Raw genomic sequence first — 17,019 nt, 5'->3', positions numbered from 1 at the left:
TGAGCAAGTTACTCAGCATCTCTGGGTCTCTTTTGCTTCATATTTAAAATGAGGGGTGAGAGAAGAGTTGAGAAAAATCATCCTCGGGTGCTTTTCAGCTCTAAATGTATAGCAGTCATTATTTTGATGTTTTCTCAAATATCTCCCAAATAACAATCATATGGATATTATTAGATACATGCTGTTTGTTTTTTATTTCAAATTTATTTCTTTTTTAGCTTTTACACTTAATTTACACAGCTTTTTACATTCATTTCAGAAGGTATAATAACGATTATACAACTTATTCCTCTAAAACATGGTGTGTGGGGGGGCATAATTCCTCTCCCCCCCACTGCACTTCAGTCTCTGAAGAGGAAGGAGATTAAATTCACAACTTAATTTGGTTCCCATAGAGCACAGTCTGTTTCATCTCCAAAATTTGTATCAGGCTCCCATCCCAGGCAGTCTGACTCCTCAGGGCTCCCATCCCAGGCTGGCTGGCTCCATCGCCTTGCCTGCAATCATGGCTCCAAGGTTACTCATGATGGCCCAAATGCCTAGTACATTGGGAGTCATCTCATACCTGAAACTGAGTATAAACAACACAGAACAGAAACAAACACCCTCATATCCATTTCTAGGAACTAAGGTAAAAAAAGAAAGGGAAGGAGAAAGAGAGTCCTTCCCCTCTCACCAATTCAGTTCATGGTGTCTGTGCTGGGTGTAGCAGATAAAAGATTTGTCAAAACAGAGCAGAGAGAGGATAGTAAAACAAAAAAAAAGAGCTCAACTAAAGAGTAATAGGCTCAGTCTCACCAATTTTTAAATGTCCGTGGTCAATATAAGGAGCCCAGCTAAACTCATATGATAGGGGATACATTAGGCAAACTCAACATACCCTAAAGATTCCTCCAAAGCATCTCTAGTTAAAACTGAGCATGCTCAGAAAGACCTAGGTTACATGTTTTTTCCTTGTTTCAAAATTGCCATCCTGGAAAATAGGAAGAAATACAAGTCTTTCCTCCTTTCCTCCTCCCCTCCCTTCCTCTATTTCTCTTTCTTTCCTTCTCTATTTCTCTCTTTGCCTTTTTCCTTTCATCCTTTCATCCCTTCATTTCTTCTTTCCCCACAGCCCTCTTCCCGTATTCTGAACTTTTTTGTTATCTTTGAGGACTAAGTAATGTTCTTTCACTTGCTTACTCAGTGTCATGTTCTTTTTGGAAAGAAGGACATTATAGTAGAAAATAAAGTAGGGTTGAATAGTAATGGAGACTTGGGAAATATTGTTTTATCTCTGGTTGGAGGTCAGCTGGTATATTCTCTGTATTTTGTATTATCTTTGTATATTTTTTGCATTCAGGTGTTTGAGTTGTTTCTACCAAAAGAATAATAACTGCATGACAGCAGGATATTTCAGTGTTGCCTTTATATCACATCTAGTGCAATACTTGGCATCCAGTAAGCATGTAATAACTGCTTGCTGAATTGAATTACTACTAGGCTTAATCATGGAAATAAGCTCAAGTCAAAGACTTCTGGGAGCTTTGTAGCAATGGCCAGAATCACTAACTGGCTTCCAACCATTTAACATAAACATTGGAAAGACTAATCATTAAGGCAGTCATCTGTTGTTTCTTCTGGTTTGCATTTTAACTATGCTTTCCTTATAAATGAGAACTTTATTGGTAGACAAAGTAAAAGAGACTTAAATGCCAGGAAATCTTTGTCTTTTCAGCAGATTCCAAACTGTCTGTTTATGTCTGGGCTCCTCCATTAGAATATGAGCTTCTCACTGAAAGCAGGGACTATTTTTGTCTAGCTTTATATCCTCCATACTTAGAACAATTCTAAGTAGATAGCAGAAATTTAATAAATGCTTATTGCTAGATAGTTACACTGGAATCCAAAAAAATGAGGTTATGTTGTTTTGATAGTTTCAATGATGCTTCATAAGCCATAAGTTATCAACATAATCTTGGTCATATTTCTCTAGATCTTCTTTTTCTCCTTACCTATCCTTATCAGAGAAAGAGATTTAGATTTTTTTTTCCTTCTCAGTCAGACCTCTCAAACACAAAAGCAAGTCTTTTTTGCTTCTCTAGCATTTAATGTCGGGGTGGGTATTTGACTTGTTTTACTGAAACAAGAAAATTGTTCTTAAGGCCCAACCAAAGTCTATATGCCTCCCTAACAGCATTTGCTGTGAAAAAGCAACATGAGCCATGGGGAGATGCTGGTTCATTGTACAGATAATCTTTGCAATTGCCTTACAGAGAGTCTTTATTTATTTTCCACATAGTACTCCTTGGGGAGTCAGTGCTATTCCCATAAGAAATTTGTGCCTTATTCTTTTTGCATAGCACCTAACAGCCTGTCATACTCAGAGTCTAGCAATGCTGGGTAGTGATGAGGTGGAGGAGACAGCCAAGTGGCCTGCTGGAGGTGAGATTTTTAGTCTAGAAATCACAGAAATCACAGCTCCTCTGCTCCCAGACTGTTGTTCAGATGTTAGCTTTGATATATTGCATTGTAATCTGAAAGATTATGTGTAACAGGGTGGATGAACAGAAATAATGATACATTTTTGCAAAAAAAAAAATAGAAAATTACCTCATTTTTTTTCTTTTGTTTGCTTCTCTTCCATGTTAAAATTCTAAAATTCATTCAACAAATGGAGTTAGTGCTTGCTGTTTGCAGAGCATTAGGCTAGGCCAGGGGAGATAAAGATGTGAGAGTTTCTACTTTATAGATATTATAGTATGTTAGTAACTTCATTTCTCATAACTCTACTTTTGCACTAATTCTTGGAATGCTTTCCCTCTCTAGAATCCTCTGTTGTCCATCCTTTGTGACCCCTTCAGGGGCTTTCTTGGCAGAGATCCTGAACTAGTTTGTCATTCCCTTCTTCAGCTCATTTTACAGATGAAGAAACTGAGGCAAACAAGGAAAAGGGATTTACCTAGGATCATACAGCTATTAAGTGTCTGAGGTCAAATTTGAACTTAGAAACATGAGCCTTCCTAATTCCAAGCCCAGGGATTTATCCACTGCACTATCTATCTCCTCCTTCCTTCAAAAGCCTCTCAAACACCATCCTCATTAGGAAGCCTTTTATGGTTTCTTTTGCACCCTCCCCCAGCCATCCCCCTTCTCCCTCCCCTCCTTCTAGAGCTTTCCCCACTAAGGTTTCTTTTCATCTTCTCTGTTTATATCTTGAATATATGTTGTGTGCCCCATTAGACTGTAAGTTCCTTGAAAGCAGGGACTATTTTAATCCTTACTTGTAATGATGATAATGTTTGTTTGTCCTTTGTTCTTAAAAAAAAAAAGAGAGATGATGCCATGACAAGAACGCAAATTGGATATGAGGAGCTGCTGCACCAAGTCACCAGCCTCACTTTCTCTCCTCTGGAGCCATCAGGGTCCTGAGACCAAATATGAATCAGGATGACTAGAGATGGCCCTGAATGCAAGGCAATTGGGGTAAAGTGACTTGCCCAAGGTCTCACAGCTAGTAACTATCTGAAACCAGACTTGAACTCAGATCCTCCAGACTTCAGGACCAGCACTCTACCTACTCTGCCATCTTATTTGAAATCTTATTTGTCCTTATTTGAAATCTCAGAACTTGCCACAGTGTCTGGGAAACAGGAATCATTAAATAAATGTTTGTAGACTGACTGTTTTTGTTCCTTTTATTGGATAACACTGAGTATAGAACGAAGGATGTTACCATATACTGGTGACTGATTTGTCCAGTTAGTTGTAGTTTATTCTCTCCACTCTCCACTCACTTCCACTTGCACCCACAAACATCCTAACTGGTAAACAATTCATTTGTTAATTTACTGAAGGTCCAAGATAGCAGCATGTATCCATTGAAATGAAGTGGAAGAACAAGGTGACTCAATTTTTCCTTCATCTATTAGATCTGAATCTCATCTTCATTTAGAAAGAATAGCAGAGAGAAGTGGACAAAGGAAGCAAAAATCTCTAGAAACAGGAAGAAGGGTATTGGTAAATATGGGTGATGACCATAAAATGTGCCTCAAATAAAATTGTATGGACCTGTTTTTTTTAAATGTTAAGCTAAAAAGAGGGCAGAGGATGGGGATTCAGGGCCACCATTTAGCTTAATCTTCCAAATAATAAAGGGAAAATAGCATTTTCAGTGGTTATTTGTAGAAAACTTGTTTAAAATGCTGTAATTCTGGGCCTAGTCTCATAGAAGAGATAGACCACAGTGAGAGAATATGGGAGCAAGAAACCCAATATGTATCCAAACCAATATTTGGTGAATACAAAAATTTTTAAATGGTTAAATATGAGACCAAATCAAATACAAATTAAATAGCAGATTCATCTCTACAAAGTAATTCTATTATTCAAGCCATTGCAAATTACTTAATTGTGTTACAGATCATAGAAATTGAAAATGGAATAGAACTTGTAGGTCATTTAATCTACCTGCCTCTCATCAGGAGTTTGTTCCCTGTGGTATAATTGTCAAGCTAGTCTAGATTTTAGTTCAAAAGATTAGGGAAATGTCTCTATGGTTTGATTGCAAAAATACATTTATTTTTAATTTATTTGTTTCTGAAATTAAAATGTATTTCTCCACTTTAACTTCATCCTGTGATTTCAAGGTGTGTCCTTTGACCTCAAGAGACTGCACAGTCAGTCAGTAGATCCTCAAGGACAATGTGTTCTGTCAATCTTAGAAAGCATCACTGCTCAGGAACTCATTAAAAAGTAGACAGAATTGTCTTTCAACTGCTAAATTTGAGGAATGGCCAATTTTGTATTAATCTGGTGTATTTGTTAGAAATAGGGACCAAGCCTGTGATTCATTGCTGTAGAAATCTCCCATTTAAGATAGTTCCCTGTACAAGTGTTAAGTGGACACTTTTTCTGGAAATTATTAATCTACAGAATATCTTAGAGCGCTGAAAGGTTATGACTTACTTAGGACCACACAGTAAGGATATGGAAGAGACAATTCCTGAATTCAGGTCTTCTAGGCTCTCTGAACTAACTCCATTCATTATATGGTGCTGTCTCTCTATTTATTTCTGTATATCATTTTATTTATTCTGTAGATAAATTCATTTCTCTCCCCAGCCCATAGTCATATTCTAGGGGAAAACACACTTCACAAGAGTTAAAAGGAAAGTTCACAAAATGTGGCACCTTAGCCATATAGCTAGAATAGTCATAATAATGATAATTATTTTAGTAATAATCATGTTATTATTCATTATTCCAAGAAATAATAATAATACAACAATAACAACAACAGCAATAATAGGAGCAATAAAAAAACAATAATAGGAGCTATCATTTATACAGCAATTACTATGGCTCACATATTATGTCAAATACTTTGTAATTATTTCATTTGATCCTCACAACCACCTTAGAAGGTAATCACCATTTTACAGATGAGAAAACTGACATGAGTTGGAGTTGGGTGACTTGCCCCAAGATCACACAACTATAAGTATCTGAGTCAAATTTGAACTCATGTCTTCTTGACTCTAGGTTCAGGGTTCTATCCACTGTACCACCTAGCTACTTTAAATGTTCTACTAAATAATTGCTTAGAGTTGACAAATTATAGAGGGAAACAGGATGCATATTTTTAAAAATTCTGTCTTATATCTGATCAATTCATTTTCTGTATCACCTATGATTATTGCCAAGCCAAAAGAGAAATGTGTGGGGAGAAGCAATATACAAGGTGGTGATATTCTTAGTATGGATGGTGGATTTTTGTTTGTGTTTTTCCTTCTAAAGGGTAAAAAAAAAAAGATCTGAGACTTTATATTCAGAAACTAAAGAGTTCCTTGAGGGTATAAAGGATTCAGGTAGTTTTTTTCATTAGAAAGTAATTTCTTTGGAATTGGTATAGTGAATGAAAAAAGTCTGAGTCCAAAGACTTTAGAAAGTGTTTATGGAGCTATCTCATGCTATGCTTGGAGAAGCAATGATATAATTAAGTGGATACAGAATTGGTTCAGTGGCCATATTGAAAGAGTTGTCATTACAGCTGACCTGCAAATTTGAGAAGAAATGCAGGTGTGTATACATACATCATAAATATATATATATATATATGTATATTATAGACATACAACTTTGAGTGCATAAATATATATATATATACCTATGTATGTGATATATTCATATATTATATATATACCTACATGTGGTTATGTATAATATGTGCATATAAAATCTATATCAAATATAAAAAAATTAGATGCTTATGTATTTGCATATATATAAATACAAACAATATATTATATATGTCTATATACACAACACATCTATACATGTACACAAAAACACTGATATTGTATGCACATGTATAGATGTATTGTTTAAAAGTATGTATATGTAAAGGGGTATATGTGTATATGAATGCAGTGTGTATTTGTATATATAAGTAATGATATGTGTATATGAGTATATTATAGTTGTAAAGGTATATATATATTTTGCATGTATACATAATATATGTAAGGGTGTGTGTGTGTATATATATATATATATATATAGGGTATGTATACACATTATCTGTATATATATATTATGTTTAAAGGGATGTGTATATAATTGTTATCAAATTTGCAGATACAAAGCTAATAGGTGTTACAAAGTTAGTTTCTAGACTCTTGAGCCAAATTAAGTGGAAAAAAAAGCTTAGCAGAGACAAATATAACATGTTATTTATACTTTTACTTGGATCCCCTTAAAAAAGTCTTTATAAGAGCAGACTGGAGAAAATATGGTTAGACAACAGTTAGTCTGACATAGATCTGGAGGTCTGGAGTTTAAGGGATTACAAGCTCAGCAGGTGTCAATAGTGTGATGTGGTAGGCAAAAAAAGCTAGTTTTTTCTTGAGTTCTATTTCTAGGAGAATATATAGTTCACTAAAAAACTCTACTATTCTCTGTCTGGGTCAGATCATGTATAGAATATTGTGCTTTGTTCTAAACACAGTTTTAGAAAGAGTTTGATAAAAAAACAGATGAGAAATATCAGAGGGGTGAAGGGACCTTACATATGTCATATTAAAAGGAAGGAACTGGGAAGGTTTTGTTCTGAGGAGGAAAAGAAGTTGGGGATGAGGAGAGGGGGAAATGATAGCTGTCTTTATGTCCCTGAAAGTCCTATGAATTAGAAATTAGGTGTGTCTTCTTGGGCCCCATTATAAATCATCATGTCAATAGAGAGAAATCACATATGTGGACGACATAAGGAAAGTGGAAAAACAATCATACTAACTAGAGCTTATACAACAATGGAATGAGTTGTCTTGGGAGGTGACTCTGGTAGTGGGTTCCCCCTCACTGAAAGTCTTCAAGCAAAGACATCATGATCCTTTCTGTTTTTTTGCAAAGAGGATAGATTAGATGGCTTGTGAGATTTCTATCGACTCTGAAACTGATTCTCTGACCTTGATTCCAGTTTCAGCTCTGATACTAATATGTTCTTTACCTCCTTAGAGATTTATTTTTGCCTAATTATAAAGTTACTTTCCTTCCCTGAGAAATGTTGTTTTCAGCACTCATCTTCACCAAAATGGTGGACCGTGGTCCCTTCTGCTCCCCAGGCAGTTCAATACTAACTTAAACTTGTGTCTCATGACATTATGTGAACAGGGCTTGGGCTATTCATTGAAGTCTAGTTATTCTTTATTTTTGGGGGGGGGCAGTTGGTTTTTGGAAGGTAGCAGGGTTAAGTGACTGGCCCATGATCACACAGCTAGATATTTTTAAGTGTCTGAGGCTGGATTTGAACTCAGGTCCTCTTGACTTCAATGCAGGTGCTCTATCTACTGCATCACCTAGCTGCCCTGAAGTCCAGGCATTCTTAATCTTGGGATTCATTAATTTATTTTAAAAACATATTTTTGACAACTATTTCAATAGAGTTTCCTTTGTTCTATATGGTATGCATTTAGAATCATCATTCTGAGACAGAGATGCCTAGGTTTTACTAGGCAACCAAAGGTGTCCATAGCACACCAAGAGGGTTAGAACCAATCGAATCAAAGCTAAGTTCAGGTTCCAAAACCTTTCATTAGGAAAATGCCATGGTTTATTTGCCCATACTTCTCTACCCCTGGTCTCCTTGAAAAGCACTTTATTTGGTGGACTTTGAGAGAATGAAGAACAATTATTATCTGTAATCAAGGGCAGATATCAGATGTTCAGTTTGGCCTTTTCATGTTTTTCCCTTTTCTGGGGTCAAAGTATTATGCATTGACAAATTGCTTTGCCCGTGGTTCGTGTGAAAGACATTGAATGTCATTTTAAATGTCACATTTACAAGATGGGGTGGGAGGAGAAGTAATTTTCTGGACAAACCTGCAAAAGCAATTAATGAGAAAATGGAAGAAAAACTAAATGTTTTATAAGCTTTACTTTCTATTTCAGTTCATGTTCACATATATATGTGTGTGTGTGTGTGTGTGTGTATGTATGTATTACATGCATCATCTAATTTATCCCCACAGCAAAACTGTGGAGTATGTTGATATTATCTTTGTTTTTCAAATGAGGAAAACTGAGGCTTAGTGGGGATAGTATTATTGCCCAGGATTTCACAGTTTAGAAGAGCTCAATTTATATCCACTTTACAAGGGTTTTCATTATAACAGCTGTATGAAGTAGGTAGTTTAAATATTATCCCCCATTTTAGAGATGAAACTGAGGCTCCCCACTCCCATAACTAGATTAATATTAGTTTGTAAATGAGGAGGGAAGGATTTCAATCTATTTTTTTCATCCCAAATCTTCTGTCCATCCTATTGAAATTATACTGAGACTCTCAGCTAGACACAGCAAACATCTTAAAGTATTCCCCAAACTTCAAGCTTCATTACAGTCAGTTTTTAAATATTTAATGTTTCATTAGGATTTAACTTTTTGAATTCTTATATTTTTTTGCCTCCCCAACTAGATTGTTAGTTCCTTGAGTTCTTGTCTGGTTCTATGTAGCACAGAATAGACACATAATAACCACTTTCATGGATTTTGGCTGAATTCATTCCCAGGGGCCTGTACAGAGAAGTTTAAATTTTTCAAATCATATTGTGTTTTTTGTTATTGTTATTGTTTTGAATTTTAACCAGTCCTATTGTTTGTTAAATAAGAAAATACATATTTCATGAAAAGTCACAAAAGATTCCATTGTTCTTAAATAAATAAAAAAGTCCAAAATTATGACTAAATTGCCAGTTTATCATGATGAGAGTTTAAGGTTCAAAGGTCCTTGTAAAGCTCCCTGATAATTACTAAGTGCTTTGAAGTTTGTAAAAAAATGTTTTTATATGACGACTATTTTTATTGTGAAGATAGAATGACATAATATTTGTAAAGGCTTTACAAATCTTAAAGCTCTATAGAAATGTAGGTGGTGGTGGTGGTGATGATATAGCAGAAAAAGTTCAGGACTTGGAGTCCAGATATGTGTGTATTCTAGTTCTGCATCTGCCATTTATGCATCATATTTCCTTGACAAATTATTTTCCTTCTTTCAATTTGTTTCATCATAACTGAAATGAAAGAATTAAATTTCATCTGAGGTGTCAAGCACATTCCCTAGTTCAGCTGGAACCTGATTAAAATTTAATTGGGTAATATATTTTTTTTAGGATTTTGCAAGGCAAATGGAGTTAAGTGGTTTGCCCAAGGCCACACAGCTAGGTAATTATTAAGTGTCTGAGGTCAGATTTGAACTCAGGTACTCCTGACTCCAGAGCCGGTGTTCTATCCACTTCACCACCTAGCTGCCCCGTATTGGGAAATGTTTAACAAAATAAATAAAATTTATTAGAACACAGATAATGTTAATATAGAGTTTTCCAAGTCAACATGTAGCTCTGGTCTTTACCCAGGAAAGTTCCCTTTCTCTTCTAGCCGCACTGCTCCTCTTAGCCCTGGAACTGTAATCAGAGACCCTGGTGATCCATCAAAAGCATTCCTCTTTTCTCTAGAGCTTCAATTCAGCCAGCTATACCCAGTGACAGTAAAGGGTTCCCTGTAATCTCTTTCTGACCCCTAGTCCAAATTCTTACCATCTCTAGTCTGAGAACACCTGAACCTGATGCTGCTACTGTTACTGCTGTCTCCAAGGTCTACTACTCATGTTCCTGGGTCTGTGCCTATCTCAACCTTACAGACCTCTCCTAAAGCCCTCCTAATGTCTCCCTCTGACCTTTTGTTGGCTCTGCTGTTCCAAAATTTGATTTGAGACATTATTTTTAGGGTGTTTAGAGGAGAATATTGAGAGAGTTCAGTGGACTACCAGTCAGAATAGTGTTCTTTCATACTGTAGCTTAACTATTAGATTTAGTGGTTCTGTCAAAATTCTATTTTGATGAAACAAAGGTGTAAACATATTTCTCCATTCTGTCTGACACCTTTAAAAAATCAGTTATGCAAGGATATAAAACAATCAAAAACAAATTCAGTGAAGCAGAAATATTATTAGCCAGAATGCAATAAAGTTTATAATAATAGGATTTGAAGAACAGATTCAATAGTAAAATGGAGGCTAAATAATCTAATCCTACAAGATATATAAAAATGAGCAAATTATAAAAACAGTAAATAATTTCATCAAAAAATGACAATAATCAGACAACATACTGAAACTCTTGGGATAAATCTAAAGTCATCATTAGGAGACAATTTATATCTCATTACTGTGAAATAAGTCTCCTTCCATATTACATTTATGTTGATCCTTTTATTATCATATATCTATTTCCTAAAAGACACATCACATCTAAATGTGTTTCTAAAATTACGCTTAAAAATAATAGATACAAAAATACAATTTATTTTTTCAAGTTCAACAAATAGTGTTTTGAAATGTAGATAGCTCCTTCTAGCTCTGAGTCATAAGAGTTTTAAAAAATTAATTTGGAATAGACATTTCAATTTAATCCAATAAATCTTTTCTGAGATCTTATTTTGTTCAAGAGACTCTCTGTAGAGGGGAGGGAAATTCAAAAATGAGTCACTGAAACTTATTTAAAATTTGCCTAAAACTCTAGCTGCCAGTTGCAGTAGAACACACATAGCTATAGAGAGAAGAAGCACCAACAGGAAAACTAGGTGGTAGTACCCACATAAACTTGCCAGTTGGAGAAGATAGTGAGATTTACACTCATGCCTGAATTATTTCCAGGTTTAGTAGTAAGTCACAGGTTCTATGGAAGAATTAGCTCCTTATTTAAAATTTTTTTTCAATTGACAAAGAATTATTTTCTTTTCTTCCTACCTACAATACTATTTAAAGAAAAAAAGAAAAGAAAGATCCACATAATCAATATATTTAATCAAGCAAATCAAATTGCCATGTTGGCAATGTCTAAAAAAGGTCTTATTCTACACTTTAGTCTATCCTTGAACTTTTATCTCCTATTACCAACTGGATGTCTTGGATACATTTCAATCCCAGTATATCTCAAATGATCTTTTACCATAACCTATTCTTCTTTCAAAATTCCCAGTTTCTTTACACTGCATCACCATTTTTCTAGTCTCCCAGGTTTATAACCTTGGAATTAGGCAAGACTCTTCATATTCATGCATCTCTAATCAGTTGCCAAATCTTGCTCTTTCTCCCTCCAAATCTCTCATATCACATCTGACCCTATCTCTTTGTTCACATACAAAACCACATACACACACACACACACACACACACACACACGTTTCAGGTCTTCATCACCTCTTGCTCAGATGTCATACTCCTAATTGGTCACTCAAATCTCTCATCACTCCAGACTATCCTCCACAGTGCTGCTAATATGGTTTTTCTTAAGTGAAAATCTGCCCTTGTGCTTCATTGACTCAATCAACTCTAATGGCTTCATATTGCCTCTATGATAAACTATGACCTCTTCTTTCTAAACTTGTAAAACCCTTACAACCTGGTCCTAACCTAACTTTCTATCCTCTTTATATATCCCCCCCCAACATACTATAAGCCAGTCAAACCTAGCCTTCTGTCTGAATCCATATCCATCTCTAGTATCTATGTCTTTGCAAAAGTCTTCCCCCCCACACCTGGTATGCACTCTCTTTCTGAAAAAAAGAAGGTAAAAGAAGCATCGTTGCTTGAAACCTTTCTTAATCCCTCTCAACTTCTGTTGCCCTCCCTCTCAAACTATATCAGTAGCTCTGTGGTAGATGTAGTTATTCTTTTTCATTTTTTTCTGGTTATATCTCCATGTAGTTTTTTGTCTTCATAATCTAAATGCAAATTTCTTGCAAAACAAAATTGTCAGGCATAGTGCCTAACACAAAGCAGGTATTTAATAAATTTTTTTTATTAATTCACACATTCACATATACACAAATATGCACACATCTTCCACCTTGTTTCTGACATTACTAGAGAATGACTTAAGCATCTAGGGACATTGATGTTAATATGTTAGCATTAGCATTTTGTATTAAAGTCTGTTATTTAATTTTCAAAATAGATTTTATATATATATATATATACACAATATGGAATTTACCTCTTTTATAATAAAATCTCTTACAATTTTTTATTTCTTGCATCCTTTTTTGGAAGTTCCCTTTTCCCTTTTCTAAATGATTTTTCTTTGCAAATGAAATTCAGTTCATGACCAATGAATAATGGCATCCTTTAGTCCCTCATGGTCTGATACTGTGTGAATTCTGAGTTGACTGCCATTTCCAGAGTAACCATGGTGACCAGGGTAGTTCCAATGAAATCCATTAATCTCACTGTGATTAACTGTAAATCCCCAAGGATCTTTTTTTTCCAAGGATCTAGCAATATCTAATTCCTCTCCATGAGTAATAGTGTGTGATGTACCCCTCCCTACTCCCTTTAAAAATGTGCATCTCTAATCAACAAATATCCATGGTGAAGTCTCATTAGTACACATTGTTAATTAGCTTACCTGTCCCAGGCGACAGCATTGCAATATGGCAAATCACCCTTTGCAAGGTATAAACCAAGATCTTGGAAATACCCCACACTCATGGGTATTTTTGACCATTCATATGGTTAAAAAGTAAACAGTGTTGTATAGGTTATATTACTAAAGAAGTCTCTTTACAGGTCATGTTTTTCACTCTCGTGATGAATATTTCAGAGGGCAATGATTTGAGCGAATAATTCAAAGTTAGACACTTGGGTCTTCAAGTTCTTAATTGATGAAGCAAAGTATTCCTCTATTATGGAGTTGACCTTGGTGGAAATACATAATAAACCAGAGTGAGTTGGTGATGTTTAAATAGTAGCAAAATTCATCCACCTGTGCTGAGTGGGAATTAAAAACACATCTTATTTATCTGATTCTTGTTCTAAGTAGCTTTCCACTTTGCCCATTGAAGATTAGAAATGATCCTTGAAGAATGAAACATGATTTGATTGAAACTTTCTCTCAATTTGTGAGCACTTATTCTTGCCGACATTAAAGGTTTCTCTAATTAGGGAAGTAATTGAAGCAATTCATTTCCATCTGTATGTTCATTATCAGAGAAATGCCAGGAAAACAATCAAAACACATTTTTGAAAAAAAAAAAAGGAACATAACTTCTGAATACAAATACTTGTCTGTTTGTCAAGAGTTTATTTGATTAATTGCTCATTTAGTCCCCCTTCATTGTCTATTTTGGACAATAGAGGAAAGAGTAATCAGACTAAGAATCAGAACACAATTCAAGACAGTTCCAATTCCAGCTATATGACTTTGGGGCAAGACATTTAAGCTCACTGGGACTCACTTCCCTCATCAGGAAAATAGGGATAATAATAATATTTGAATTGTATACCTCATGGAGTTAATTAAACAAAACAACATTTATCAAATATCAACATTTACCAACTGTGGTACAAAAAGTCATGGTAGGGGGGCAGCTAGGTGGCACAGTGGATAGAGCACCAGCCCTGGAGTCAGGAGTACCCAAGTTCAAATCCAACCTCAGACACTTAATAATTACCTAGCTGTGTGGCCTTGGGCAAGCCACTTAACCCCATTGCCTTGCAAAAAAAAAAAAACTAAAAAAAGTCATGGTAGGCTTTGAGGAGGAAGAGGGTAATGATGTCTGTCCTTCACTCTCAAAGAAAGCCATGGCATCAGGGAGGTGATGCCATGAAAAGCAAATGAAGGCTCTGAGGATAAAAATACTAACATGAATCAATCCCTGCCTTCAAGCAGTTTATTGTTCCTGAGCAAGGAGCAGGGTTTGACCCCAAATCCACTGACTGAAGCCAATACTGAGAAAGGTGGAGAATCTGACTATAAACAGAGAAGTAATTAATTACTCAGTTTTTGGAGGATTTTGGTGGGGACCAGTGTCCTCTCTTTGATTTCATTAGCACAGTAAATTCCCAATGAGAAAACTCTATTTGTCTATCCAGTTTAACATCTGCTCTGAAAATTAATGTCATAGAGAGCTTTCTGGGTGTGGAGATTTCAATAACTTGCCCAGCAGGACACAGCCTATGTTTTAGAGGCTGAATCTGAATCCAGGTACTGACTGCAAGTCCTGCTCTCCATCTATCATGTTGTGGCTATCTCTAACAATAAGGAGGTGGGAAGTGAGGACCAGTTAGAAAAGAGCTTTACAAGGCAGTAGCTGAATGTTGTTGAGAGTTGAAATAGGTGAGAAACTCACATTTTGAAAACATTAAACCTTTATCTAAATAAATTATTATTATGCTAATAGCAATCAGTATAGTATCAAGATAAGTAGTGTCTACAGAATTTAAAATACAAGATTTAGCATTAATTTCCTTAGTACTCATCATAAAAATATATTCCAGCAGCAAGGGTGACCTTCACTCTCTTTCTCCCCAGTGACACAGTCTATATCTTACCAATTTTAAAAACATTAATTTTTTTCCATTTACACATAAATATATGTATATGTGGGCAGCTAGATGAGGCAGTGGTTAGAGTACTAGCCCTGGAGTCAAGAGACCCTGAAATCAAAATGTAGAAATCCAGCCTAAGACATTTGACAATTTTTAGCTTTTTGATACTGGGCAAGTCACTTAGCCCTGACTGCTTCACAACCTGGGTCATATCCAGTCCTGATTCATATCTGGCTACTGGACCCAGATGACTCTGGAGGAGAAAGTAAGGTTGGTGACTTAACACAGCCTCCCTTCACTCAAATACAATTTCTCACATGTCATGGCATTGCTTTCCTGATGTCATAGTCTTCTTTGAGAACAAAGGATAAATATCAATATGTTTATAAAACATTTACATGTATGTATTTGTATTTCATATGTGTATCTATACATATTCATATATATGTTTTATGTGAACCAACATTCTGTGGTTCTAATTAGTTCCCCTCCAAGTAACAAAATAAAGAGAAAAGAGTGGGATGGAAGGTGGAATGAGTCTTTGTGTGATATAGTTTATCTAAGGCTATCTTTTTTAAAAAAATCAGATAGAATATAATTAGGAGTTAAAATATCAACACAATTCAGCATCCTTAATACCCATCTGCAGCTGATTTCCATTCAACATAAACTGAAAGTGATGTATTTATTATTTCATTGGATTCATATATTTATATTATATTGGATGTTCCAAATTTAATTTGCCTTAGAAGATTAAGACCATATTGTAATAAAATAAAATGATGTTTTTGTGTAGGGGGATGAAATGACAACAGTACACTTTTGTTTTTTGTAAAGAAAGACAGTCATTACTTGTATAGCTTATAAATGAGGAAATCAAGACAACGCTGAACTTCTCTTGATATTTTTTATGTGTTCATTTATTGTTGAGTCTTTGAAAGGTTGAATTACAGATCAAACTAATTTAGTGTAAATGTCAGAAGTTGTCTGAGTTTCATTTTTTTCTATTATTACATTCTCTGTTTGTTTCTTCTCTTCTTTTTCAGACAGTCACGCTTTCCCCTAACTTTTTTTTTTAAATTGTGTTCCTTCTCTTGTAGGTCAACTCAAATCAAAACATACTCTTGGGATAATGCCCAGGTTATCTTGGTTGGGAACAAATGTGACATGGAAGATGAGCGAGTCATCTCAACAGAGAGAGGCAAACACTTAGGAGAACAACTCGGTAAGAAATCAACCAATGAGATCGCTTTACTGTTTGTGGCACTTCACAGAAAGAGTACTAATTGTTAGGTGGGTTAAATGAAATGTAATGCTGTGACAAAGGAAAGCTATGCATCCTCAGCAAATGATCATTGTCTTTTCTTCAATCTTTCCTAGTTGTATTCAAACCTAGGTTGTAAAGAGGAAAAAAGATGGTTAGAACTGTGCAAATGAGATCAATATGTGATGTGCTTTAAAAAACTAAAAGTGCAATAAAATTGTGAGAAATGTTTATTATTATATTATTATTATTATTATTATTATTATTATTATTATTATTATTATTATTACCCATCATAAGACATCCATGGAGGATTTACAGAAGATGGGAATAAAGATGAAAACTTGTAGGTGGCTTGTTCAAGAGTGTGCTGAACTAGATTCTACAGGTTTGAGAGCCAGTAGTTAAATTTTTACTGTGAGCATTTGCTATTTAATCATCTCAGTTCCACTTGACTCTTCATGACTCAGTTTGAGGTTGAGATTTTTCTTGACATAGATACTGGAGTGCTTTCCATTTTCTTCCTCATTTTACAGATGAGAAAAACCAAGGCAAACAGGGTTAAGTGTGTGGCCCAGGTTCACAGAGCTAGTAGTATCTGAAGTTGGACTTGGGTTTTAAAAAAAAAGATGTCTTCCTGACTCCATACCTGGCTCCAACTAGTTAACTCTGAGTGTGAGCATTTACACCTCAGAAATCTCCAACAACTACAGATCAGGGCTGGATTTATTGTTTTGTAGAAATAATGTTTTTAAGGAAGTGATGGAAATTGTGTTCATAATAATGCAAATTAAATTTAAAATTGTATGTACCTTTTTTTTCCCCCTTGGAGAATTGATTGTTAAATATTTACCAGAGTACCACTGATTGTGATCCAAAATGGTAAAGATAT

The 17,019-nt window shown here is 35.1% G+C and overlaps 1 protein-coding gene across 1 annotated transcript in view; it reads left to right on the top strand.

Annotated features, from left to right (window-relative positions):
• LOC141500920 (ras-related protein Rab-3C) overlaps window positions 1-17,019 on the top strand; it is a 73,456-nt gene that overhangs the window by 28,205 nt on the left and 28,232 nt on the right. Inside the window, exon 2 of the mRNA XM_074204486.1 lies at window positions 15,964-16,088. Coding sequence (XP_074060587.1) covers window positions 16,031-16,088 — 58 coding nt within the window. The 5' untranslated portion in view covers window positions 15,964-16,030. The remainder of the gene's footprint in view (window positions 1-15,963; window positions 16,089-17,019) is intronic.

The sequence above is a fragment of the Macrotis lagotis genome, chromosome X (genome assembly GCF_037893015.1).
Source record: "Macrotis lagotis isolate mMagLag1 chromosome X, bilby.v1.9.chrom.fasta, whole genome shotgun sequence".
In the NCBI taxonomy this organism is placed as follows: domain Eukaryota; kingdom Metazoa; phylum Chordata; class Mammalia; order Peramelemorphia; family Peramelidae; genus Macrotis; species Macrotis lagotis.
Note: the sequence above shows the minus strand (reverse complement) of the source record. Positions and strands in the feature narration are given on the sequence as shown.